This window comes from Podarcis bocagei (assembly GCF_964188305.1).
Source record: "Podarcis bocagei genome assembly, chromosome: 6".
Lineage (NCBI taxonomy): Eukaryota > Metazoa > Chordata > Lepidosauria > Squamata > Lacertidae > Podarcis > Podarcis bocagei.
This window is the reverse complement of record NC_138130.1, coordinates 21727748-21755316: the sequence shown is the minus strand read 5'-3', so window position 1 is coordinate 21755316 and position 27569 is coordinate 21727748. Positions and strand designations below refer to the sequence as shown.

The 27569-nt window shown below is 44.2% G+C and overlaps 1 protein-coding gene across 1 annotated transcript; it reads right to left on the bottom strand.

Annotated features, from left to right (window-relative positions):
- Positions 1-409: 409 nt before the first annotated feature.
- Positions 410-25960, bottom strand: EDNRB (endothelin receptor type B). The gene is made up of 8 exons (XM_081199195.1): positions 25820-25960; positions 23842-24359; positions 12225-12337; positions 11200-11404; positions 8536-8685; positions 4729-4862; positions 2539-2647; positions 410-938 (listed from the first exon to the last, which is right to left on the bottom strand). The coding sequence occupies exons 1-8, from the start codon at positions 25953-25955 to the stop codon at positions 807-809; spliced, it is 1497 nt and encodes a 498-aa protein (XP_081055321.1). The 5' UTR covers positions 25956-25960; the 3' UTR covers positions 410-806.
- Between the last annotated feature and the right edge of the window lie 1609 nt (positions 25961-27569).

Here is a 27569-nt window from a genome sequence, read left to right as displayed (position 1 = left end):
AAATTGGTTTTACTTGCCATTTCCACCAGTGGAATGCAGCTGAGTTCCTGCTGACATGCTCATGGCTTCAGGACTCTGCTGGCGTTTAAAAAAATTAAGTTGCGTTGCTTTTCCCTGCTGCTGATCCTCCCTACATGGACACGCTTGCATTTTTCTTACTTAACAGCAGATTGTTTTGAGCCTGATTATGCTCTTTGAATTTTGTTTCTAGCTATGTGGGTAAAATATTGATATATTTTTTAAGCTGCAGTAGTGTTTGGTTTGGTTTTTACTCCACGACACAATGCGACATGCTTAATGCAGCAAGATGCAATTTGCACATTTGATAAGGGATTATGTTTTGGACATGCCTGTATCTTTTAATCTCTCCCACCAAAGAAAGAAAGCAAGCAAGAAAGGAAGAAAGATAGATAGATTACAGTAATTTATAGACAAAGCTGGCTTTGTCCCAAACAACAGCCATGGTATACTATATACAAAGAATTATTACTCAGGCTCCCAGGGCTAGCTCAATGAATACAGAGTTGTTTCGTTCACAGGATTTGAGGATGATCTGGAAGTGCTCATTCCGAAGAGTTTAAGTGCTTTCAACAAGGGGTTTTCTTTTTTTTTTTTGCGTCTCGTCTCCTGGTGATTTTCATGTGTTCAAATAGCTACGGGCGCCGTGCGTAATCACAACTGGTACAGACTGTAAGCAAAGTTTTACAATTTGGTTTTCCGAGCAAACTCAAACTCGTTTCTCCCCAGAAATCTGCTGTTTTTACCGCAGTCTTTTGTCACAGGAGCTGAGGGTACATTTCCCTTCCTTAAGACGAGCTGTACTTGTTGCTGGAGCGGAAATTGTCATACCCATGATCATTGGCTCTGAACTTTAAGCAGGACTGCTTCTCTTCCAGGGACAGCATATCTTTCGAATGGCACCAGCAACACAGACATGACTTGAAAGAGAGCAGAAACCCTTATTAGAAGGCTTGGTGCAACACTTCAATAGAGAGAATGCCTACTACCTATTTCTGACCAAAAACTCAGAACTATTTTTGGGGGTTACAGTTTATTTATGTTTACATTTCTATCCTACCTTTTCTCCAAGTTAATAATAATAATAATAATAATAATAATAATAATAATAATAATAATAATAATACTTTATACCCCGCCCTTCCCAGCCAAGGCCAGGCTCAGGGCGGCTTACAAGCAATAATAAAAACAAGTTGAATGATTACAACTTAAAAACAAAATTAAAATACAACATTAAAATATTGAAACATTAAAATATTAAAATGCAGCCTCATCACAGGAGGAGAAAGGAAAAAGCAAGAGGGGGAGGGAATCAAATTGGCTCCAAGCCAAAGGCCAGGCGGAACAACTCTGTCTTACAGGCCCTGCGGAAAGAAATCAGATCCTGCAGGGCCCTGGTCTCACGGGGCAGAGTGTTCCACCAGGCCGGAGCCAGAGTTGAAAAGGCCCTGGCTCTGGTTGAAGCTAATCAATCTAAAGTTGCATGGTTCTCCCCTTCTCTATTTTATTGCATCCACCCAGTGAGGAAGAGTTAGGCTCAGGACCCAAGGTCACTAATAATAATAATAATAATAATAATAATAATAATAATAATAATAATAATAATAATATATTTATACCCTGCCCATCTGGCTGGGCTTCCCCAGCCACTCTGGGTGGCTTCCAACAAAATATTAAAATACTGTAATGCATCAAATATTAAAAGCTTCCCTAAACAGGGCTGCCTTCAGATGTCTTCTAAAAGTCTGGTAGTTGTTGTTCTCTTTGACATCTGGTGGGAGTGTGTTCCACAGGGCGGGTGCCACTACCGAGAAGGCCCTCTGCCTGGTTCCCTGTAACTTGGCTTCTCGCAGTGAGGGAACCACCAGAAGGCCCTCAGCACTGGACCTCAGCGTCCGGGCAGAACGATGGGGGTGGAGACGCTCCTTCAGGTATACTGGGCCAAGGCCAAGCTGTGAGAACCTGAACTCAGATCTCACAGGTTCTCATCCAACACCCTTAACCACTATACCACTTCAGTCCATGGTCTCTCCAGTCCATGGTCTACCTCACTGGTCCTCAAAGTAGGAACTGGACTCGCTGGAGAACTGGAGCCAATTGCTGCTGTGGCTCTTCTTTCTCCCTGAATTTTCTTATCCCGGGTTTTGGAAATGTGCGCTCCCTATTGAGTCAGGAGTCCCCTCCTCCTAGGCTGTAAATTGACAGTGCTAAGCAATCAATGGGACAATCACAGTTGCTCACAACACAACTGCTGGTAGTCCTTAGGGATGCCCCTAGAGAGCAGCTGATTCATGTGGAAACTGTGCAAAGAAGGAACACTTTTATATAGTGAATTTGCACTAGACACCTTGATAATTTCGTTTGCCAGCGCCTTTAAGCAGAAACAAAACCTGTCCTGTTCATTATCCCAGACACACCTCAAGGTCTCATCTCAGCGCGTCTTGGGTTTGGATTTCTCCCTTAACCTGATGCTGCCTAGCTTCATTTCTATAAAAGCACATTTCAACAAAGACTTCTTACCTTAAAGCAGTTTTTGAATCTTTTGCTCACCCAATAGAGAGCAATTGGATTAATGCAGGAATTCAGGGATGCCATGTTCATAGCAATGTAGTTCCATATGAGCAAAAAGCTGCATGGGGGAAAAAGATATGAAAAATAGTTGAAATTCTTTATTTAAAGATAGTTAAGCATCAGGACGTGTTAGGCAGTCTACTGCAACTAGGGAGCCTGTGTGATATAGAGGTAAATAATGCTGGACTAGGAGCAGGGAGAAATAGGTTCAATTCCTCACTCACCCATGAAGCTAGCGGGATGATCCTAGAACATTTCCCCTGTAAATGTTTTGAAGGAATTCAAAATAAGGAATTTCCCATTTGTGAAAGCAGGCTGCTAATCACACTATCTTCTGAAAGCAGGGGGGGGGGGACTGCTTTAGTCTTTCCAGAAGAAACTAGCTATTTTGCTATTTTGCTCCAGTGTGCAATGGGAGCTTCCCATAAAGAGTGAGCAAATCGTTCTACAGGTTGGGTGTATCTCGTTGGGAATTTAGGGCTTTCATGCAGGAGAAAACAGTTGGAGGACCTTTGGTTCCTCCCCATGACTGCTTTAAGGTAGTCAGATTAGGAAAAGATTTCAGGTAGAACTGCTGGACTTCTTGGGGTTGTTTTGGTGGGGAAATCAAGATCATAAATAGGAAGTAGGTCACAAAGAAGGAAGTCTGGTAGGATGGATGAAAGACAGGGAAAAAAAGGATGAATTCATTTGGTGGTGGTGAATAAACACAGTGGAAAGGAGGATATTGTCTTCCCATGCTTTCAGACGGGACTACACTGCTTTCCTTGCCATCACTTTTTGACCTGTGGGATTTCTCTCTGGCTCCACACCTTAGGCACACTTTATCAGCGAAATATTCTGCGTATTTTATTGGGAAAAGCAGTACATGGAAGCTATCAGAGGCTGAAGATCAAGCATACAGGGCGGCCCAAAATTAGATATACTGCTTTAGAATCCACTTTCTTTGTTTTTGACTCAGGTTTGCTGTTCTCGTTCACAATATCAGTAAAGAAAAATAATCCTTTTATCTGACTATTCCCCCCCCCCAATGCCGCACTATTCTCTCCAGCTGAAGTTTAACTGCCACTCTGTTGCGTGTCAGTTATGTGTACCCATATAATGTGTTGTGATAAATTTCCACCCCCATCGTTCAACCCGGACACTGAGGTCCAGCGCCGAGGGCCTTCTGGCGGTTCCCTCCCTGCGAGAAGCGAGGTTGCAGGGAACCAGGCAGAGGGCCTTCTTGGTAGTGGCGCCTGCCCTGTGGAACGCCCTCCCACCAGATGTCAAAGAAATAAGCAACTATCTGACATTTAGAAGACATCTGAAGGCAGCCCTGTTTAGGGAAGTTTTTAATGACTGATGTTTTAATGTATTTTTAATCTTTTGTTGGAAGCCGCCCAGAGTGGCTGGGGAAACCCAGCCAGATGGGCGGGGTATAAATAATAAATTATTATTACTAATTATTATTATTAGTAGTAGTATTTCATTGATTCAACTGTATACCTACTTCTGAGCCACCTGTATTATGGCCGAATCTGAATAGTGCAGATGCAACACATATATAAAGGGACGCGGGTGGCGCTGTGGGTTAAACCACAGAGCCTAGGACTTGCCGATCAGAAGGTCGGCGGTTCGAATCCCCGCGACGGGGTGAGCTCCCGTTGCTCGGTCCCTGCTCCTGCCAACCTAGCAGTTCGAAAGCACGTCAAAGTGCAAGTAGATAAATAGGTACCTCTCCAGCGGGAAGGTAAACAGCGTTTCCGTGTGCTGCTCTGGTTCGCCAGAAGTGGCTTAGTCATGCTGGCCACATGACCCGGAAGCTGTACGCTGGCTCCCTCGGCCAATAAAGCGAGATGAGCGTCGCAACCCCAGAGTCGGCCACGACTGGACCTAATGGTCAGGGGTCCCTTTACCTTTACCTTTAACACATATATAGGAACCACATAGGGGTTTTACAAAAAGCCACAATTAGACTGGGCACTGGAAGAGACAGACTTGCACCCCAGTATGTCCACTGGCTGCCATATACGCTGCTCACAATGATCTCAGAGGGCCACTTGCTGTATAAATTGGCTCTGCATAAATGCCACCTTTGGGGGAGTAAATCAAAATGGCAGCGCTATCTTGGGAAGCGTTTCATCAGAGGAGCCCTACCTCAGAAGTTCGCATCTGTTTGGGTCACTCGCATCGTAAAGAGCAAACTTCAGTATCCTACCAAGGTGGAGAGGAAGCCAACACACAGCGAATACGAGCACTAAGAAAAACACGGTTCTGGCCACTTCGCGTCTCTGAAAGCAAAGAAACAGCCATTGAAAATGGGAAAACGGGTCATACTTAATGAAGCTGAACATTTCAATTGGAACATGATCCCTGACCAATCTCTGCATTATGTTTCTCCTACACACACTGGCACACTTCTGGCTTCTGGCTATGAAAAAAACAAGGGCACTGGGCAAAATATTGCATGATACTTCAAAAGAAAAGTCTGCGCATTTTGCTTTTGGGGTTTTTTGACCATTGCTCGTTGATCTACTTTGAATTCTTCCAACAAACAAACCAGCCAAAGAACAGCAACTGCTACTTCCGAAACTTTTCACGTTGGTGACACGCTTTTTAGACATGCATCATTAATTCACAGTAATTCATTCATTCAATTAATTCATTAATGCACAGTAATTCAGCTTTACTAGAAAACTGGAGGTTAAACCAACCCCTTTCCAGCCCCGGGAGGAGCGCGGGGAACGGTCGCAGGTCACGCCTACGCACTGCAGCCGACACACTAACGTGTTGCACCACGCAGTTTGGAAAGCTGTGATTTAGACAGACTTTCTGTAGTTCAAGGGCTCACCTACATAACCAAAATAGCACCAATGAAACGAGACACGCTGTTGTGGATGCTCCCCAGCCAAAAAAAATGCACACGGCAGAGTGTTAACACTTGGAGTCAATTTGATTCCCTCCCCCTGTTTCTTTTTCCTTTCTCCTCCTGTGATGAGGCTGCATTTTAATTGTTTTAATGTTGTATTTTAATCTTGTTTTTAAGTTGTATTCATTCAACTTGTTTTTATTATTGGTTGTTGGTTGTTAGCCACCCTGAGCTGGGGAGGACCGGGTATAAATAATTTTTAAAAAAATTATTATTATTTGTCAAAAGTGGACACTTAAAGTAGTTTCTATGGCTCCAAATAGCCCCACACCAGTCTATTCAATAAATATAAATAAATAAATAAATAAATAGTGTGATGTGCGCTCTATGGAGTAGTTGCAGCAATGGCCCTCCCTCCATTTCATATACAGTTGTACCTTGGAAGTCGAACAGAATCCGTTCCAGAAGTCCGTTCAGAAACCAAGGCGTGGCTTCTGATTGGCTGCAGGAAGCTCCGGCGGACGTTTGGGTTCCAAAGAACGTTTGCAAACCAGAACACTCACTTCTGGGTTTGTGGCATTTGGGAGCCAAAATGTCCAAGTACCAAGGCGTTCGAGTTCCAAGGTACGACTGTACTTTCCGATGGGCTGCGAACCTGTGTGGAAGCCACCTCTGCTCTTCCCTCTTCAATCCTCTCCTGGTTCTAGGAGACAGTGGTGGCACTTGGCCTTGACCTGACCTGCGTCTTCCTCCGACCCCTCCTGTGCTCCGTGCTTCAGCTCTGAAGCTTCCCTGCCTCTGACTCTTGTCTCCTGGCTAATACAGGTCCCCACAAATCACTGGACCCCTCTCCTGAGTCAAAGACTCCACCCTCCCTTCCTCTGCTGCCAGCTTCTCAGCGCCTTGCCAGTCCCTGACGCATGCCTGGCATTACTTGGTTACATGCTATTATCTCAGGAGCTCAGCCTCGCCGGCCCTAGAAATCGCCATTTTGCCTATGGAGTATATCAAGCAGAAGGCATGACTCTATGTGTGGTAGTGCGAGAGCCCCAGGAAACACAAATGGCAAACCTCTAATTCAGCCACCCAAGGCCCATATTGATTTGGCCTAGTCCAGTGGTGTCCAAACTTTTTTCAAAGAGGGCCAGATTTGATGAAGTGAAGGGCCGTGAGGGCCGACCAAAGTTGTTAACCTTTTTTTCTTAGGATTGAAGTTGTTGAGCTTTTTGTATAATTTTACCCCAAAGTTGGTTTTGAGCTTTTTTTAGGATTGAAGTTGTTGAGTTTTTTTTAGGATTTTACCCCAGGAAATAAACTGCCACAGGGGCCAGAATTAAACCAACTGGCGGGCCAAATTAGGCCCCCGAAATGGACTTTGGACATGTCTGGCCTAGTCAGACCCTCTATGCCTGAGGCTACCACATAGTCACATGAGCACCCATTAGCATGACTGTGAACTGCCCTGAGACCTGTGGGTACAGGGCAGTATAAAAATTTAATTAATAAATAACGATGATGACAAAGATTCGAACCCTCCACCAGACCTATGCACGCATAACCAACCTTCTTGTGCACACCGCATATGTTTGTATTCATCAACCTTGGTGGGAAACCCACTTGCAGACCCTTTTTCTGCCCTTGTGGCTCCCCCTGATATAAGTAATCCATCTCTCTGGTTTGTATATTGGTATTGGTAATTGGTAGGCCAATTTTAGGCCAAGTTTTAACATGCTGCCTCTCTTTTACTACTTCTTGTCTGGTATTAAGTATAATTTGCTCGGTGGTGTGCTACGACTGTGAGCTCCACACCTCAAACGTGTTCCTGTACAGAAGAAAACAAATTTTCTATTGACGAGGAACATGCCGTAACAATATACACAATGATAAAACCTTGCCACCAGGAGATTGGTAGCATTGACTATGCAGGATCAAGTGAGAGGTGTTAACTATGGTTACTGGTATTCTGGTTTGGGGGAAGATTTCTCTATGCCTTCCTTGACCCCAAGAGGGTATGGTATTTCATCTTCAAACTGTGGTTAGCTTAGAAATTGTGTGTCTTTTTTCCTTGTTTCCTGTGTATTCCAGGCAGCATTCATCTAAATAATGGCAGGAGCAGAACAACAACTGCTTGTGCAACCGGACTCCCCACACCCCTTTCCTCCTGCCACACACCCCTTAAATCTAACCTGTGGGATTCTCCAGCCCCCCCCCCCAAGAGCAGATTTGGGGATAGTGCCAGGTGTGTGCAGGGGGGCAGGAATCCCATTGCACAACTGAAAGCCATTCCACACATGCAATTATTTCATTGAATACCACCCTCCACTTTTAAGGAGCAACCACTGGAACAACTAGGCAGAGGATGCAAAAGCTATCACTGTATGTAGCAAAGGTTATGGATACCGTGGGTGCAATCTAGTGGTTGATGCTATACTTTTAACATGTTCCAGTGAAGATGCCAAAGCCATAGCTTCTCCTGTCCCATTTTCCCACATTGTCCACCACCTGCATCTTTACCGAAACCCTGGAAACAAAGCCTGTTTGCTCCTATCAACCTGCTTGTTATCATTCATCGAGGCAGATGAAGACCACACTTTAGCCTGCTTGAGTGCTACAAAAAGCATCGAGAGAAAACTTTCCTGGGAAAATTATTTTCGTCAAAATAGGATGTACACAATGTCAGGGAGATAGGCCAGTGTGTCTGGCTGTTAACCAGAAGGTTGCTGGTTCGAGGCCACCCAGCGACGGCATCTAGAGAAAAATTTCCTGGGAAAGAAATTTTCATCAAAATAGGATGTACACAATGTCAGGGAGATAGGCCAGTGTGTCTGGCTGTTAACCAGAAGGTTGCTGGTTCGAGGCCACCCAGCGACGGCATCTAGAGAAAAATTTCCTGGGAAAGAAATTTTCGTCAAAATAGGATGTACACAATGTCAGGTAGATAGGCCAGTGTGTCTGGCTGTTAACCAGAAGGTTGCTGGTTCGAGGCCACCCAGCGACGGCTGTAGGCAGGATTCTTGCATCGCAGAGGGGTTGGACTAGATGCCCCTTGGTGCCCCTTCCAACTCTACAATTATATGAATCTGTATGATCTTTACCTGTTTTAAGTGGTCGTTTAAAGCGATCTGCATCCCACTCTTCTTCCTGAGCATCTCGCAGGTCATCAAAGTGTAGAAAAGGCCCGTGGTTGCCAGTGGCAAGCAGAAATAAAAGCTGAAGAGCCACCAGTCTTTAGCGTCCTTGTAAAGCTAAGAGGAGAAGGAGGGAATGAAAAAAACAACCCAGAACCATTAAATCAGTTTGCTTTATATTTTTTAATTATTTCTTTTCTGCTTTACATTTTAGAATATTCATTTAAACAACCTTAAAATATCAATGACTTCCCTTCTTCTCTTTCCATGGTTCATTCTGCATACTGTAAATCCCTGAATATTTTACATAAACCAAACCATCCAGTATTCCATTATTACACCCCATTAAAACTTATTTACACTGTTGAATTTATCTTAATGCTGCCATCGTTTTCAAGTGTACACAATTTCCCCCCATATATTCAATAAACATTTTCCAATCTTCCTTAAACGCATGCTCTTCTTGTTTTCTTATTCTATATGTTAAATCTGCAAGCTGCGCATATTCCATCAATTTAACTTGCCATTACTTACAATAACTTTGCTTTATAATGGCAGTCAAGGACACATGCATGTCCACGATGTACAGAGTATCACACGCCAAACCTAACAGACTGGCATGTTCAGAGTACCTTCATTAAGAAATCGGCCCACTGGAGTCTCATAAGAATATGCCCTTGTGGGGGATGCTGCCTCGGACTCCCACAGCAGGCAGGTTGGCCGGAAGAACTGGTGCCCAGGAGAAAAGCAGCACCCCACTTGACATGGGAGTCCTACTCCATCACCACTTGGAGGACCGCAAGTTCTCCATCCTTGCCGCACAGGTGAGGAAAAATGAAGGGACTCAATGCACTCACTTGCCCCATGCCTTCCTCTCTGCTCTGAGGAACGTGGGAGCCCCAGCTGAACTATACTCACAAGGAAGGAGGAGCCAGGAACCTTCCTTCCTTGGCTAATCTCACCTGCTTTTTCTTCCCAACTGCGAGGGGAGATTAGCTGTGTGAGAGATAAACAATGGAGGGGGGGGAAAGGAGCTCTTTCTTCTCTAGAAAGGATGAATATGATGGGAAAGGAGACTGCACTGGCTGCCAAATCAGCTTCCGGGCCCAATTCAAAGTGCCAGCTTTGACCTATAAAGCCTTTAACGGCTCAGGACTGCAATACCTCAAGGACCGCCTCTCCCCATATAAACCACCCCGGACTCTGTGTTCATCCTCTGTGGCCCTTCTTCATGTGCCTCCTCCATGTGAGATCCAGAGGGTGGCAATACAAGAACAGGGCCTTTTCTGTAGTGGTTCCTCGCTTGTGGAATGCTCTCCCCAGGGAGATTCGCCTGGTGCCTTCACTTTAAGGTGCCAGGCAAAAATGTTGCTCTTCACCCAAGCCTTTTAAATGTGTCTGTAGGAAGGTTTGGTTCTTGTTTGTTTTTAATTATTTACTGTGTTTTATCGTGTATTTTATTCTGTGAACTGCTCTGAGATCTTTTGATGAAATCATAGGCAGGACTTTAAGAACTATGTGGGATGGAATATAACAGGAAAGAAGACTGGAGAACGGTGAGAAAAGAGGAAATTTTTAATGACGTAGTTAAAAAATGGCGTCTCGCCAAGACAGGCTTGCCGGAGTAAGGAGGACTGGGGGAGGAGAATCAGGATTGTTCAAATGAGAAGGAATGTTGGAATGCAAGTTTGGCCTGACAGAGCCCCCAGACTCATTTGATTTATTTGGTAAGCCTGGAAAAATAAAGGACAGATCGGAGATTAATTTTGTCTATGGAAGCGTTGTACAGAGGCTGTCCCTGACCGATATGATTTTTGGAAGAGTACAAAACCCACATAGAATGCCAGCTTTTAACCTGCTTGTGAAAATTATCAGAGATCGCAAAGAAAGGAATTTATGATAACAACAAGAAGAGAAAGGAAGTAATAAAGGACTATCTGGATCAAATTGGACAGAACTGTCTAATGAAAGCAGTAAGATAAGTGATGCTGTTTTGGACTTGAGAGGAGCTTGATGTATGGGTACACCCAACAAAATTTAAAATTTGGCTGTATAATTTGGAATTAATGTGATATGGATAATGTGATGTGATTGGCCTGTTAATAAAAATTATTTCAAAAAAAAAAAAAGATCTTTTGATGAAGGGCGGTATGTAAATTTAATAAAATAAAATAAAAGGTCAAGGTTAGTTAGCGAGTACTTGACGCTCATACCAGCTGGGTCCACGTATCAAAGGGACCAGACTAAGGCTGGATCTAGATGCATCAAAGAAGCGTTTTAGTTAAACGCATTGTAAACTCATACAGGGAAATCCAGTTGGGAAAGACGAGACTCCACAGCGCCACCTGGTGTCACAGTGTTATATCGCATATAGAATGCATATAGAACGCTTTTTCTGGCTGAGTCCTAAGTGTTATATAGCTCTTCCTGACCACTGAAAGGGAAAATAACTTGTAAAACAGGTTTTTTTGTGTCTTGTGTTTATCGTTGCTCTTTGTCTGCAAGTACACAGACAGGCGCATCATTTGTACCCTCCTCAGATGTGTATTTCGGAGACAGGCAGGGTACGGCTTTATTAAATAAACACATCTCCTAACACGGAAGCAGCTGGCTCACAAGAGAACACCGTACCTGCATGAAAGAAGTTTCCTGGCGGGGATTAAGTAGACACACTTTAAGTTTCTGGCCGTGGTATGGGAGGGTAATCAAATCAAAGCCTAAAGCCTCGGGGACAGCTAAAACAAGAGACACGGCCCAGATCAGGACGATTTCAACCGCCGTCCACATTGGGACTCCAATTCCCTTGATACGGCTCCACGAAGCGACTGCCCGATACCTAAATGGAAGAAAGAGGTGCTGATTAGATCAGATCATACACTATGCTGGGACTAAAAGCCCGTCTCTCCCCCCCCCCCCCAGTCCTGCTGATGCGAACGTAAGCATAAGTGGTGACATTTAGGCCCTATTTCTGTCCCAAGTACAGCACTGCAGAAACGCCTGCAGCACGGAAGCAGAAAGCATGACATGTTTGGGAAGTGAGCAATAACAGCAGCTCCTGCATCCATCTGAATCTGGTCAGCAGATAGCTCACGAGGAGACCTTCTCCAGAGTCGGAAGAGGATATCTTCCATGGCCGCTGAAATATACTCAGAGTCGAGTGTGGATTTCATGCTCTTTATTCAGCTCATAGTAGTGAGGAATGAAAGTTCCCCCAAAATATCTGCTTTATATACATTATTTGGGGACGCGGGTGGCGCTGTGGGTAAAACCTCAGTGCCTAGGACTTGCCGATCGTATGGTTGGCGGTTCGAATCCCCACAGCGGGGTGAGCTCCCGTTGTTCGGCCCCAGCTCTTGCCAACCTAGCAGTCAAAGTGCAAGTAGATAAATAGATACTGCTTCGGCAGGAAGGTAAACGGCGTTTCTGTGCGCTGCTCTGGTTCGCCAGAAATGGCTTCGTCATGCTGGCCACATGACCCGGAAGCTGTATGCCGGCTCCCTCGGCCAATAAAGCGAGATGAGCGCTGCAACCCCAGAGTCGGCCACGACTGGACCTAATGATCAGGGGTCCCTTTACCTTTACCTTACTATTTAAAAGATTATTTATACCAAATGTGCACACTGGGTAAAAATAGAATGAAGATCTTGATTTCTCACCTATCAATACTGAGAGCACATAAACTTAACACAGTGATGCCCAACGATGTCTTTTGAATGAAGGGGACCAGTTTACACACGGCAGCCCCAAAAGGCCAGTTTTCCGCATGGAGCTGTGAAGAGTAAACAAACAGCTAAGGGTTAACAATTCTATATTGATCACAGTTTGTGCCTCTATGCAGCTAAATCTGCAACCCCCCACCAGCGATTTAGAACCTTAAGAGTAGAACATATGTTAAGAGAATCAAATGGAAATATGTCCTTACAGCACAAGCGAATAATGAACTATTACTATAGTCAAGCAAGCAGGTATAAGACTGCAGAAAGCTAAACTCTGGCCCCTGGAAACCAGACCAAATAATAAAGCCGCTAGGACATACTCAGGAAAATTGAAATGAAAAATCGAATGCACGGATCGGGCCTAATCCAGGAAAAATTAATCACATGGAAATCAACAGAACTTAAGCTAGTAATGAATAAAGTCTGGCTTGTATAACTTCAATTGGCTAGAGATATTATATGTGTGGTGGGAAAGTGGGAACTGATCCTTTTTGAAAGACATGTATTAAATCTAAAAGTTTCACGTTTGTCGATGCAATCCTAATGCATTATTTTTTCCACTATACATATGAGGTCCTTATCTGACTGAGTAAACATGTACAGCGGTACCTCAGGTTACATATGCTTCAGGTTAAATACGCTTCAGGTTCGCTAACCCAGAAATAATACCTCGGGTTAAGAACTTTGCTTCAGGATGAGACCAGAAATCGTGCTCCGGCGGCGCAGCAGCAGCGGGAGGCCCCATTAGCTAAAGTGGTGCTTCAGGTTAAGAACAGTTTCAGGTTAAGAACAGACCTCCGGAACGAATTAAGTACTTAACCCGAGGCACCACTGTATTGCCCTATTCCACTGATTTTTAATGTAACTTAACTATGATTTATTCCCGTGATTGGTTCATTCCAATCATGTATGCCTGGCCTAAGCAAGGGAAGCAATATTAAAAAGGACTATTTTATTAACTGGAAGTAATAGCTATCAACAACCGTTAGGACGGTGCTCTGTGCTTCAGACACTGAACCTCAGCAATAGGAAAATGAAATTTATGTATGCATGTTACTCTGAAGACCCAGGATACAAAAGTGTTGGATGAATGAATGAATTAATGAATGGCTAGATAGACAGGTAAGGGCTGCCAACCAACTGGCATTATGGATTAATAACCTACCTATTAGGTTAAAATAATAATCATGAAACCAAAATGCCAATATACGGTAAATGCCTTTTTGAGATGTTGATGCAAATGTGAGACACCTTAAAAGTTATTAAAGACTACCACTCATTGTTGGGCGGAAAGGCTGCCTTTGATATTTTGATTTCCACGTTGTAATTCACATCAGGCTCATGCCAGGACGAAAAATTTGAAAAATGCAACAAGTGGTTTTAAAGCTCAGCTCCCTTATTAAAACTGGCCCTCACTGCTTAATGACTTCATTAAAACTTTAGTTGATTAATGCACTGATTAAGTCAAATAAAGCTTGCAGCCTGGATTTAAAAGGAAAACAATGTAGATGAATGCATATTTAATCTGATGAGAAGATGCGATGGAGGTATTCAAAAGCAAGAATTTGTTTCATGCAGTGGGGCGCAGGAAAAACTGAAGCGGCAAGACAAATACTGTATAGTCTGATATGAAGACAAGATATGATCTTCCCACCCGCATAGCATAACTAGGAACTGAATCAGTCCACAGAAAGAGGACTATGGCTTTATCTGCCTGGGTGATAAGATAGAGACATGAATCATGAATGCTCTGGAGCTCAGAGGGGTTTGTTTGCAGATCCTCCAGACTCAAATTTCATGGTTTGAGTGAGCCAAGCAAGTTAAACAAGTTAGAGATTTGTCCATATTTATTTTGTTGCCATGACTTTAAAACAGAAATCACAACTTTTAGGACTCGGCTTGTGGATACTGTCACAGATACTCCCCAAAACGTACTAACAACCTGGATTTCTCAAACCAGTCAAATTGTTGGGGAGAGAGAGTAGGGTGTGGGCAGCAACAGCAACTAGAACCAGTTGACCATTACAGTGGTACCTCGGGTTACATGCGCTTCAGGTTACATATGCTTCAGGTTACAGACTCCGCTAACCCAGAAATAGTGCCTCAGGTTAAGAACTTTGCTTCAGGATGAGAACAGAAATTGTACTCCGGCGGCGTGGCAGCAGCAGGAGGCCCCATTAGCTAAAGTGGTGCTTCAGGTTAAGAACAGTTTCAGGTTAAGTACGGACTTCTGGAACAAATTAAGTACTTAACCCGAGGTACCACTGTACAGGATGGAAGAGCAAAATGGATGGATCTTCACAGTTTATCATCTTGGCATTTCCTGGCAAGATAATATCAGCAGTATGGAATGTGCAAACCTACCAAGTGCCTTGGTTTTCCCCCAAAGAGAGATGGCTGCAGTGATTTGGGTATGTATACAAACTGCAAGAGGGATTTACTCTCGATATGGTGATATCGCCAATGCCAATAATCCTAGAGGTCACTCAGAATTTTGATAGAAGGCTCCCTTTTCAACAGACCTGCAGGTTCTCTTATATTGCTCCCAGGAATGTAAAAAAATATTCTGGCTACGTAGCCAGGCTTTCAGTAATGTCTAAAAACCTTATAGCCATGTGGTTGAGCTTTGTCGCACGCTTACATGATAGCCTTTGGAAAGCCTATTTTGTGCACTCTTTACAAGGATGCAAAGGAGTTCGAGCGCGTGGCTATACAGTGGTACCTCGGGTTACAGACGCTTCAGGTTACAGACGCTTCAGGTTACAGACTCCGCTAACCCAGAAATAGTACCTCGGGTTAAGAACTTTGCTTCAGGATGAGAACAGAAATCGTGCTCCGGCGGTGCGGCGGCAGCAGGAGTCCCCATTAGCTAAAGTGATGCTTCAGATTAAGAACAGTTTGAGGTTAAGAACGGACCTTCTGAACGAATTAAGGTACCACTGTAATGTTTTGTACATGTCTGGGAGTGACATGGGAATAATCGTACAGAAGGCTGCAGCCACGTTGCCCAAGTCTATGTAAAGGCAGGCAGACACATTTCCAAATGTAATTTGGATGCCAGCCAAAACCTCATTTAATCTACAAATGTGACACTTTGCAGTGGGTCTGGCTCCTCCTGTTTGGCACCCTTCATCCGCCCGAAGAAATGTAACCACATGACTCCAAGCCATCCAAAGAGCTTACAAGTCCATCATCTCATGAAGACAGATGGTTGATAACAGGTAGTTAGATATAGCTCTTGCAGCATGGGAGCTGTCGCTGCAAAACTCGGAATACTATGATTTATGCAAATCAAATCCAGAGAAGAAGAAAAAATTACATAACTAATTACATAACGCAACCACTTTATTAAGATTCTCGGTTACTGCAAGAATAAAACCAGTTAGCCTAGAATTGTTTCATAGAACTTGTCCTGGAGGAAAAAAAAGATCTGATTATTCACAGTCACATTTGCTGGGAACAACTGCACCTTCCTGGGAAAAACTGCCTTACACTATAATCTGAAATGCACGGCAACCGTTTGGTTATGTTAAAATCAACGTTAAGAGAGGAATGATGAAAATTATTTCAAGCCCAAGAAAGATGTTAAATTATTTTTGTATGCCACAACGGCAGCCCAAATATTACTTGCTAAAAATTGGAAAACACAAGAATTACCAACAGTGGAAGATTGGCAGATGAAGATGATGGACTTTTTGGAGCTAGCTGATCTGGCTGGAAGAATCAACGACCAGAAAGAAGAGGAGTTTCAAGAGGACTGGAGGAAATTTAAGGACTATTTGAATAAATACTGTAATATAAAAAATTAGAAATTACTTGAAAGAAACAAATAGGCCTAGGTTTAAACTAAGTTATAATTAAATAAATGGGATTTAGAATATTAAGAAATGTGAATAAGATGGACTATACTTGGAAATTGTTTTAGTTCAATAAAGATATTGGAAAGCTGTTACTTTCAACTACGAGGAAACTCAGAAGGGAGGGACTAGAGGAAATCAACCAAGATGTTTAAAAGGTTGGATTTGTAAAGAATTAAGTTAGTTGTTATTGTTTATCTGTTTATTGTTCCTTTTTTTTCTTTGTTCACTGATGTATTTTTCTTTTCTTTTTTCTGTTTTTGTGTGTTATTCTGCTTTGTGGTTTATGTTATTATTGTGGAAAATCTAAAAAAAAAATTATTTTTAAAGAAAATTATTTCAAGCTGGAAAAGGAGCCAGGCACTGAAACTTGGCAAATCCTAGAGAGGATGGGATAGGGAAGAAGCTTGGCAGCAGTAAAACAGAAAAAAGGACGAGGCTAAGGCAGTGTTAGAAATACTGTGCTGAAGATACGGAACTTGGGAAGAAGAAGGAAGGATTTTGATGGACACTGAGAAGTGGGAAGCTGGTAAAAGGCAAAGGGCAAAAAGCATGGAGACAGGAGTGGGAGAAGGAGAAGGAGACAGAAGGGGCTGATAAGAGATAAGCTTGTGTGGAGTGATATGCAGATAAGGGATACAGAAAGATTTAAGAGCACTGGGTAATAGCCATGAAGCCACTGCAAACAAGCATAGCTTCACACTTTATGTAGCTGCAAACACATGATTTCCAACCTAACAGGGAGCCATAAGAAATCCAACCTGGAATAAACTTCCATTCCCCATAGATGTGCTTTGAAAAACATAGGCTTCTAACTATCCTGTTTGAATTCATTTTGTGTGTATACCTTTCAAAGCCGTGAAGTCCTCATTTAAAGAGATATTGCTGAGGTTTGATGTGTATCATGAATAAAAGGTTGAATTTAGCAAATCGGTTCAAAACTGGACAGAGAGGATAACAGGAATGGTCTGAACACACTGGAATACTCTAACATATTCTGAAATAGGGGTGCCCAGAAGTTATTATAATGAGTACAGTGGAACCTCAGGTTAAGTACTTAATTTGTTCCGAAGGTCCGCTCTTAACCTGAAACTGTTCTTAACCTGAAGCACCACTTTAGCTAATGGGGCCTCCTGCTGCCGCCGTGCTGCCGTAGCACAATTTCTGTTCTCATCCTGATGCAAAGTTCTTCACCTGAAGCACTATTCCTGGGTTAGCAGAGTATGTAACCTGAAGCGTATGTAACCTGAAGCGTATGTAACCCGAGGTACCACTGTAAAAAGAAAGGGGTGTGTGTGAATCTATTCCCAGTCTCCCCAAGATAACTGATTAAATTAATACAGAGGTCTCAGCTGAAAGCACTCATGATAATCTCAGATGCGGATCGGTCTGTGAATGTAGACTGGAGGGCAACATCAAAAAGAAGCAGACTCATAAAAACTCATGGAAATTCTTGGAAATGTAAAGAAACTGAAGGTACATTCTTTCACCTTTGGTGGACGTGCCCAAGGATTAAGGCTTTCTGGGAAATGATATATAATGAAAAAGGTATTTAAATATACCTTCCTTAAGAAACCAGAGGCCTTTCTCCTGGGCATTGTCGGCCAATTGGTGCCAAAGAAAGACAGAACATTCTTTATGTATGCAACAACAGCAGCAAGAATACTCATCGCAAAGTATTGGAAGACACAAGATCTACCCACCCTGGAAGAATGGCAGATGAAGGTGATAGATTATATGGGATTGGCAGAAATGAATGGCAGAATCCGAGACCAGGGAAAAGAGACGGCGGAAGAAGATTGGAAGAAATTTAAGATCTATCTTAAGAGACATTGTAAAATTAATGAGTGTTAAAATGTTGCAGCTATAGAAGTAAGCGTACTACAGCTGTAAAGATTAGGTTAAAGGAAAAGAAAGGATTACAATTAGATTAAATTAAGGGTGAGGATTTGCTGAACAAAATATTTGAAATTGGAATGCAGAAAGGGGAGGTATGAGGAGGTCGGTGAAGTAAGTTTTAAGAGAATAAGGTTTTGAAATTATACTTGTTTGTTTTTGTGTGTGTTTGTTTGTATTGTGTTTGATTTTATAATTTGTGAAAATTCAATAATTTTTTTTTAAAAAAATAAAAACTCATGGAAATTCACTTAGCTTTCACCAATAGAAGGGATGATGGGAGTTGTAGTCGAACAACCCCTGAAGGGTCACTTGTTCTCCATTCCTATTGTATGCTGCAGAAGAGGGAATGTAAACCTCGGGGGGCCCCCCTCTATCCAGCCTGGGATTCTTCCCAGTCTCTGCTCCTTCTCCAAGGCCATGTCTCTCATTGGCTCTGCTCTGCCTGAGTTGAATGATGGCCATCCAACCTCTGCTTAAAACCCTCCAATGAAGGAGAGTCCATCACCTTCCAAGGAAGTAAGTTCCACTGACTAGCAGCTTATACCAGCAGAAAGTTCTTCCTGATGTTTAGTCGGAATCTCCTTTCTTGTAATGTTTGTTCCGTCTGTCTACTTCTGTCTCTGTCTCTCCCTGCCCAACACTAATATGTGGCCCTTGGGAATTTGTCTATAAGGGAACCCCTGGGCTTAAATAATAATAATAATAAAAGGAATTCCCATCTCCGGTGTAGAAATATGTTAAAAATTATCACCACTTTGCAATAATACCGCAAATGGGTTTACCGGTAAGTTGCAGCATGGTAGAAATGGTAATCTGTATTTGATCTCTACTTCTCTAAAATGTCATTCAGGAGAAACACAAAAGCACTTTGTGGCACTTTCCTCCAATTCTGCCAATGTCTGACTATACACTTACCGTATTTTTCGCCCTATAGAACGCACTTTTCCCCTTCAAAAATGAAGGGGAAATGTGTGTGCGTCCTATGGGGCGAATGCAGGCTTTCGCTGAAGCCTGGAGAGCGAGAGGGGTCGGTGCGCACCGACCCCTCTTGCTCTCCAGGCTTCAGGAGAGCCCCACCGCCAGCCCCACAAGCTCGGGAGACAGCGGGGAGGCGGAACGCCGCCATCCCGCTGTCCCCCGACCTGGTTTGGAGGCTGGCGGCGGGGACCCATTCTGGGGGCTGGGGGAGGGGGAAGCTCGGGCTTCCCCCTCCCCCAGCTGCGCAAGCTGCCAGAGCGATGCCAAAGCTGCGCACAGCTTCTGCATCGCTCTGGGACCCGTTCTGGGGGAGGGGGAAGCTCGGGCTTCCCCCGACCCCAGCCCCGCAAGCTCCCAGAGCTGCCTGTTCTGGGGGCTGGGGTCAGCGGAAGCTCGGGCTTCCCCCGCCCCAGCCCCGTGCCTGGGGAAAAAATAATAATCCCCCCCTTTATCCCCCCCCAAATCTAGGTGCGTCCTATGGGCCGGTGCGTCCTATAGGGCGAAAAATACGGTACTTACTGTACTAATATAATACAGTCATACCTTGGTTGTCGAACGCTTTGGTACTCGTACATTTTGGCTCCTGAACAATCGAAACCTAGAAGTCCCCCCCCCCCCAAATCTAGGTGCGTCCTATGGGCCGGTGCGTCCTATAGGGCGAAAAATACGGTACTTACTGTACTAATATAATACAGTCATACCTTGGTTGTCGAACGCTTTGGTACTCGTACATTTTGGCTCCTGAACAATCGAAACCTAGAAGTTAGTGTTCCAGTTTTCTAACTATTTTTTGGAAGCCGAATATCCGATGGGGCTTCCATGGCTTCTGATTGGCTGCTGGAGCTTCCTGCAGCCAATCAGAAGCCATGCTTTGGCTTCCGAATGTTCTGGAAGTTGGAACAGACTTCCAGAATGAGTACGACTGTAAAAACGTTACACTGAATGGAATGTGGAGCACCCTAGTCAGTGTGAAGTGTTGCTGACACCCCAGAAGTCAAAGGATGCTAGGTTACTTGAGACGGATGATGTGGCAGCAGATTTTCTGCGCCAGCAGGGGGTTGGACTAGATGATCCTCGAGGTCCCTTTCAACCCCACAACACTGTTCTATGAGAAGTTCTTCCTCGCTCTCTCCACGTGGCAGGTCCCCCTCTCCTTAGTCACTGCCCTAGAAAAGTGCATGAACGAATGATGACGCTGCTTTTCTGAGAGCTCTGAATGAGCTTTGCAGTGATGGAAGCCAAGGAGGGTGGAATTCGTGAGCGAAGCAATTCTGAGCTCTTGCTGCTTTTGTACAGGAAATTCAACATGCGGAGTCAAACAGATTTGCATAGATCTGTGACAATGGGAGCGTTCGTTTTTATTTGACAAACAAGACTAAGCATCAGCTAGCAAGTGAAACGGACTTTATTTCTGGGAAATCAGCAACTGCAAAAGAAACTACAAGGGCAACTACTGAAATAGTTTCAGGATTGGTTTAGGAAATAGGAAGCTGTTGTACAGGAAGCCCCCATTAAGGCTTTTTTGGGTGTGCATTAAACCTCTGTCAAATGTGGGAAGGGCTGGGAGCAGGAACAAAACTGGCAAGCTTTGAATTGTGGCTGGGATAGTCACTGTGGTCAGCGACACTTCCTTTGCACACATACTGAGGATCTGTTCTATCCCAGCAAGACATGAGTCAACCAAACTGTCCAATGGCACCAGCTGAGAATGGGATGGACTTTGGAAGGAAATGGCCAAAGAGTTGTTGGTCAAGGAATGTGATTAGTATCATGGTGGCTCAGTTGATTCCGAATGCTATGGAGCAATGATGGGCCAGGCCAATGGTCAGTGCACCAGCGTCATATATCCTACCACCAGCTAAACGGAACCTCAATGGGACCTCATAAAAAGATGGATAAAACACAATACCAGAATTGCCCAAATTTAGCTCTCTCCCTTGACAAATGAGTCAAAATTGCGGGGGCCATGACTGACTCAAGCGAGTGAGCCAAGCCTCAAGGCTTGCTGCCTCTCACCAAGACCCCAGCCAGGGACCCTAGCATGAAGCCAACCCCTGTCCAATTATTCATATTCAAATATCTTAAAATACTTGGTATTAACAAGGGCATGGGTGGTGCTGTGGGTTAAACCACAGAGCCTAGGACTTGCCGATCAGAAGGTCGGCAGTTCGAATCCCCATGATGGGGTGAGCTCCCGTTGATCAGTCCCTGCTCCTGTCAACCTAGCAGTTCAAAAGCACCTCAAAGTGCAAGTAGATAAATAGGGACCACTCTGGCAGGAAGGTAAACGGCGTTTCTGTGTGCTGCTCTGGTTCGCCAGAAGCGGCTTAGTCATGCTGGCCACATGACCCGGAAGCTGTAAGCTGGCTCCCTCGGCCAATAAAGCGAGATGAGCGCCGCAACCCCAGAGTCGGCCACGACTGGACCTAATGGTCAGGGGTCCCTTTACCTTTACCTTTAACAAGGGCAGTCCAGTCTCAGCAGATCACCTTCATTGCCTGGGGTATCAGATAAAACTATGTATATCTCTAACAGTGTAATCCTAACCATATCTACTCAGGAGTAAGTTTAACAGAATGCAATGGGGCTCACTCTAGAATAAATGGGATTAGGACTGCTGTCTAAAGTCCAGGGGAATTTAAGTTTTTGAGACAATCTTCAGTGATATTTCCGTCTTTCATGAATTTGTCTACTTTTTTAAATTTAAGGCTCTTAACATCCTCAATATGATCCTCAATATCCTCAATATGAATATTCTTGTTATTTAATATCACAGCAGAAAGTTCCTCAGTTCTGTTTTGCATAGTGTGAAATACAGGACAATGTGAATGAAATCCAACCAGAGTTAAGCACTCTTTCAGACCCAGTGATTACAAAGAATTATACTCTCACCTATCTCCCGGCTGAGTTTCTCATAGAAAAGTCAAAGGGGGCATGAAAAGTGAATGTTTCTGCACACCTCATGAAGCGCACCCCAGTTCTCATGGCAATTCATACCAGCGCCCATTTACTCAGAGGTAAGCCCTACTGAGTATAATGGGACTTACACCAAAGAAAGTGTGCACAGGAATTGAAGCCCAAGACAAGCTGTTGTTGACAAGACTCAGAAACCAGGTTTCAACAGAAGGGTTCAGACCTAGAACCGCTGAAGAGATGATAAAGTAGATAATGCGTCTGACCATGTGCAGAGTTCCTTTCTCTCACTACTAAGTGCTGTCAACCCCAACATATCTGTTATTAGACAAAAGAGTTTCCAGGGCAGAGTGTATAACCTTTTGAGTGCTCTTGAATAGCACCTCTCACTGTAAAAACACTTTTTTCTACTCATTTTTAAAAAAATTAATACTGTTTTTATTTATTTTCATGGCACAGAAGATAAATTTTGACAAATCAATTGTTCAAAAAACCCCCACAAATGGCTGTTTACTCATTTTAATTTTGAGCCACTTGCAACCCTTCGCAGCCATGTAGTTTCTTTTTAGAGCTTAAACATTTTATGACTGAGACTGTTTAGAAGACTTAGGCTGCAATTCTGGGATGTAAGCCTCAGTGAATACGGTGGAACTTTCTTCAGAATAAGCATGTACAGCACTGTTGATTCTACTTTAACCGCTCCTCTGTTTTAATGGATGCAAGGATCCTGTGCGTAAACTCGGCAATTCTCCTTCCGAGAAGCTCTGCCCTTTCAACAGCAAACGTGTGAGTCGGCCACCATTAATGAGTAAGGCCTGTGATGTACTCTGCACATGCTCAGAGGCCACCCCTTTATTACCACCCGAGTCCCTCAAACTTAGATTACAGAGCGATTTCAAATTAAAGCCCAGCATCCTCAAAAGGAATCAAGAACTTTTTTATGATTGCTAATTTCTGGAAGCGCTCTTATTATTGTCCTTTGCATAAATGAAGCTACATACAGAGAGAGGGGTGATGGTTAGAAGAGAGAAGCCTGTGTGGGAGACAGGCAAGAGTGGGCTTTTCTGAGGATGTGAGGCTAAGAGGAAAACGTCCCTGGTTGGGCCAGGCAGACTCACTTCTTTGTATATGGATTGAAGATTAGAGTATAAATAGAATAGAGGGAGATAGATCTATCTATCGTCTTTTTCCTCTCTTTTCTTAGAGAAGTGTGCATGCACATGAAAGCTCATACCAATAACAAACATAGTTGGTCTCTAAGGTGCTACTGGAACGATTTTTTTCTTTTATTCTTTGCTTTCCTCCTCTTTCTATTTCTTTCTTTTTCTGACTTCATTTGTTCTAGACAGTGCTTTTTTCGGAGGGATGCAGGGATACGCATACCCCTAAACATTTTGTGAAACTTTGTACTTTTGTCCATTTACTGTACTCAATTCGTTCCGGAGGTCCGTTCTTAACCCGAAACTGTTCTTAACCTGAAGCACCACTTCAGCTAATGGGGCCTCCTGCTGCCGCCGTGCTGCCGGAGCATGATTTCTGTTCTCAACCTGAAGCAAAGTTCTTAACCTGAAGCACTATTTCTAGGTTAGCGGAGTCTGTAACCTGAAGTGTATGTAACCAGAAGCGTATGTAACCCGAGGTACCACTGTATTTATTTTTCCCAATTTGAACTATAAAATGGTGGTTTTCTTGAGTTAAAATGAGAGTACCCCTAAACATTTTTTAGGGGGGGTAAAGCACTGGTTCTAGATATAATTCTATTGTCTCCTTAAAACTTTAATAAAAATTTCGGGGGGCGGGGGGAGAGAGAAAGGAAACAAGAAGACGTCGCCCGAGTCCCCCTGCTTAGGTCTGCCGCTTTGCTGTTCCCACGCCACCAACCGCGCGCCTTGCTGTCTGCCGCCGCTTACCTTGTACAAATTGATGGGGATGTCGATGATGATGAGCAGCAGGTCTCCCAGCGCCAGGCTGGCGATGAGGATGTTGGGGCCGTTCCTCATGCATTTGTTCTTGTAGATGATCCGCAGCAGCGTGGAGTTGCCGATGATGCCCAGCACGAAGACGGCGCAAGCCACCACCGTGTTGACATACTTGAACGCCTCGGCGATGTCCGTCTTCCTGGCGCACGGCGGGTACGACCCTCGGTCGCCCTTCCCGGGCGCCACCGCCTTGGAGAGGTTGGAGCTGCCGGTGTCCTCTTCCTCCAGCTGCTCTCCGGCGGCGATCGGGACGACGCTGCTCTTCCCAGCGCCAGCGGCGGGGCTGCTGCGCCCGGCCTCCCCCTCGAGGCGCGCCGGAGAGGCGCTGCTGGGCTCCAGCGCTGCGCCGTAGCGGAGCAAGAAGAGCGCCAGCACCCACAGCTCCCAGGCGCTGCGCCTACCCATGACCGCTGCCCGAGGAGACTGGTGCGCACGCCGCCGCCTTGGGTCTAAAAAGACGGGGGAGAGAGAGAAAGCCTCCGGATACGGGATCAGCAAGCCCGCCAGGTGGCAGCGCCCGCCGGATCCCCGTCGCGGCCAATCCCAGGCAGCCCCAAACACGTGCGCCCACCCTGAGCGCACCAGGCGGCGAAGCAGCCCGGCCGTCTGCTGAGCGCAGCGCTGTGCGCCGTCGGGAAACCCAGGGAGAAGTGGGTGGGGAAAAGGAGAAGAGGAAAACACACACACACACACACGTCCTCGAGCCAAGCCGGCGTGATTTGCGGGGTAAAAACCCTGCCAAGCCTCTTTACTATATCTTTACGCTCCGCTTTGATCTTTTCCCGGGCGCACAGCCAGGTTAGGTGCAAAAGAAAACAGCGAGCTGCGGAAAAGCGAGGGTCTCTGCTGCTCCCACTGAACTAATCGCTCCAATTTTAATATCAAAGGGGGGGGATTCTAAACTCAAGAGTGAACCACGACGTCATGGGCATAGCCAGGATTTATGTTGGTGGCGGGCAGAACACCCACCTGTCTTCATCCTCTGCCTGGCTCTGGCTAGCAGATTCCAAATGAAATGTCTCAACAGGAGTTGTTTAAAATTACTTTATTTTGCCCTGCCCCCATGCTCAGAAACATCTGTCAAAATCTTTATACAATTTCTACTTTTAGTTAAGTATTTTTATTTATTTACTTGAATGACCCCTGGCTATACCCATACACGACGGGCACAGTTTCTGGGACATCTCTGCCAACAATATTTGTTAAAGGGAAATATCACAAACCACCCAAACCTTATATTTTGGTTAAAGTATAGGTAGTGGGTTGATTCACAGCACGTGATCCTATTAACATGCCTATTCAGAAATAAGTCCCACTGAACTCAACAGGACTCATTCCTTGGCAAATGTGCATATAGAATTGCGGCCCACTCGGGGAAAGCAGTGTGTGATGGGTTATTTGTTAACATAGGTCCGCTCACGAGTGACTTGCATTTATGGTAAATTCCTCCTCTTTTCCCATCACATAGTCACATCCCAATACCTGTTAAGGTATATTGACTGCATGTGGGTATCTCTAACTGCTGCTCTTTCTTGGGCAAATTTATGAGATGCTCAAGATGGCTCACAAAAAGGATCCCATAAACAAATCAGTAAAAGTATGAAAACCCAAAGTAAAAATAAATCAGAACTGTTTTTTAGTATGGGGCAAGACCCTTGACTGCACTATTTAAAACATGTTTACGGGGATGTTCCTGAATTACTTCATCTTGACTTGAAACACATTATGTGCAGAATCAAATCAAGTCCTATTTCATTCAGCGAAATAAATTCCAAGGAAGATTTCATTTAAGTCAAAGGGACTTCTAAAAAACATATGTTTTTAATAAGAATCAATTAAAAAGAGACACCCTCTGGTTTTCTAGTAAAAGCTTGTGTTCATTCTAAACCGACTTGAAATAGATCTTTACCTTGTAAATTGTCCAAGCAGAAGAGTCCTTGATTTAGTTCCAACTGCTGGTAGAAAACCCTTTCTTGCTTGAGATAGTTTGTCTGCCCACTGCTTGTCTGGTGTCTGCACTGTACAGGGTTTTGATAATGGAGCATTCTGAAGGCAGTCTCCCTGGTTTATTTATTTTTTAAAACCCACTTGTGTCTTTCCCATCAGTCACTGCTAAACTCCACCCCCTCCTTCCACCAGACCAGCAGCCTTTCCCGCTTGTCAGCTCTAAAGGCCTGGAGAACATCAGCCCAAAGTTTCCTGTTAGCTGAGACATGTCACAATGCTCCTCCGTGGAAATCTGAAACATGGGAAGGGGAAAGCGAGAGACAGAGAGAATCTTCTGGCTGTAGGATTATACATCCTTATGCAAATAATAAAAAATTGAGAGCCAGGATGGTGTTGTGATTAGAATATCCTCAGACTAGGATTAGGGAGATGAAGGTTCAAATCCCAATTTAGCCATGAAGCTCACTGAGTGATCTTGGGAGAATCACAGAGTTGGAAGGTACCCAACGGTCATCTAGTCCAACCCCGCAAGGCAGGAATCTCAGCTAAAGCATCCATTTCCTCTTACTTCATAGACTTCTTGTGAGGTTAAAATGGGGGCAGCCAAGGTGTTGCCCTCCTCATGCTTTTGGACTGCAACTCCCAGAAACAATGCCTGGCTCAAGGTCATCCAGTGAGTTTTGTAGCTAAATGGGGATTTGAACCCAGGCCTCCTTGGATCAGTACACCACACTGCCTCTCATAGGTGGTGAGTGGGTTAGACTGTACACCCCGCTTCCTCTCAGTTGGCAACTGGGGTTTTGGTCCTGAGGTCTCTAGTTGTCAATTCCTGCTATAAATCATATTATCATACAGTGGTACCTCGGGTTACATACGCTTCAGCTTACAGACTGCACTAACCCAGAAATAGTGCTTCAGGTTAAGAACTTTGCTTCAGGATGAGAACAGAAATCGTGCCCCGGCAGCGTGGCGGCAGCAGGAGGCCCCATTAGGCAAAGTGGTGCTTCAGGTTAAGAACAGTTTCAGGTTAAGTACAGACCTCTGGAACAAATTAAGTACTTAACCTGAGGTAGCACTGTAGTCAAGTTTCCCAGCAGAATGTGGAAAACGGATATCCCATGGTATCAGATTTAATGATCACATATATATTTGCATATATTTTCAAGATCTGTTTTCCTATCTGTGTGTTTCACCTGTACAGCTGATGATAAGAAATGTGCACAGTTGTTGTTTTTAAAATATTTTTATTAAACAATTTCAACATAACAAGTTATCAATCCAAATAATAAATTACATTATTTCCCCCCTTTCCCCCATCCCTCCCACTCCCCCCAGACTTCCCTCAGCTCCCCCCTCTGATTTCTTTTCACATATTATTTGTTGCTTGTTATAAATTTGTACATTATCTTTGCCTTATCTATCATATGTTCAACCAGTAAATTTGTGGGTGTTTATTCAAAACCTGCCAAGGAGTCCAAATCATTTTGTTGTCTTTTTAGGTAATTTGTAAAAAGTTCCCATTCTTCCTTGAAGTCACGATTGTCCTTATCATGCAGTTTGTATGTCAATTTAGTCAATTCCGCATAGCTCACCAATTTTTCTTGCCATTGTTCTTTCTTTGTGATTTCCTCATTCTTCTATCCTTGTGCTAACAAGATTCTTGCCACTGTTGTAGCTTACATAAATAAGTTCTGTGTTTTTCGTGGCAGGTC

Coding starts and splice junctions, on each gene's coding strand:
- EDNRB (XM_081199195.1), bottom strand. CDS start 25,955: ATGCTCCATTATCAAAACCCTGTACAGTGCAGACACCAGACAAGCAGT. Junction 24,360..25,819: donor CTGCTTGGACAATTTACAAG/GTAAAGATCTAT, acceptor CCGTCTTTTTAG/ACCCAAGGCGGCGGCGTGCG. Junction 12,338..23,841: donor TCCCCATCAATTTGTACAAG/GTAAGCGGCGGC, acceptor TACTCTTCACAG/CTCCATGCGGAAAACTGGCC.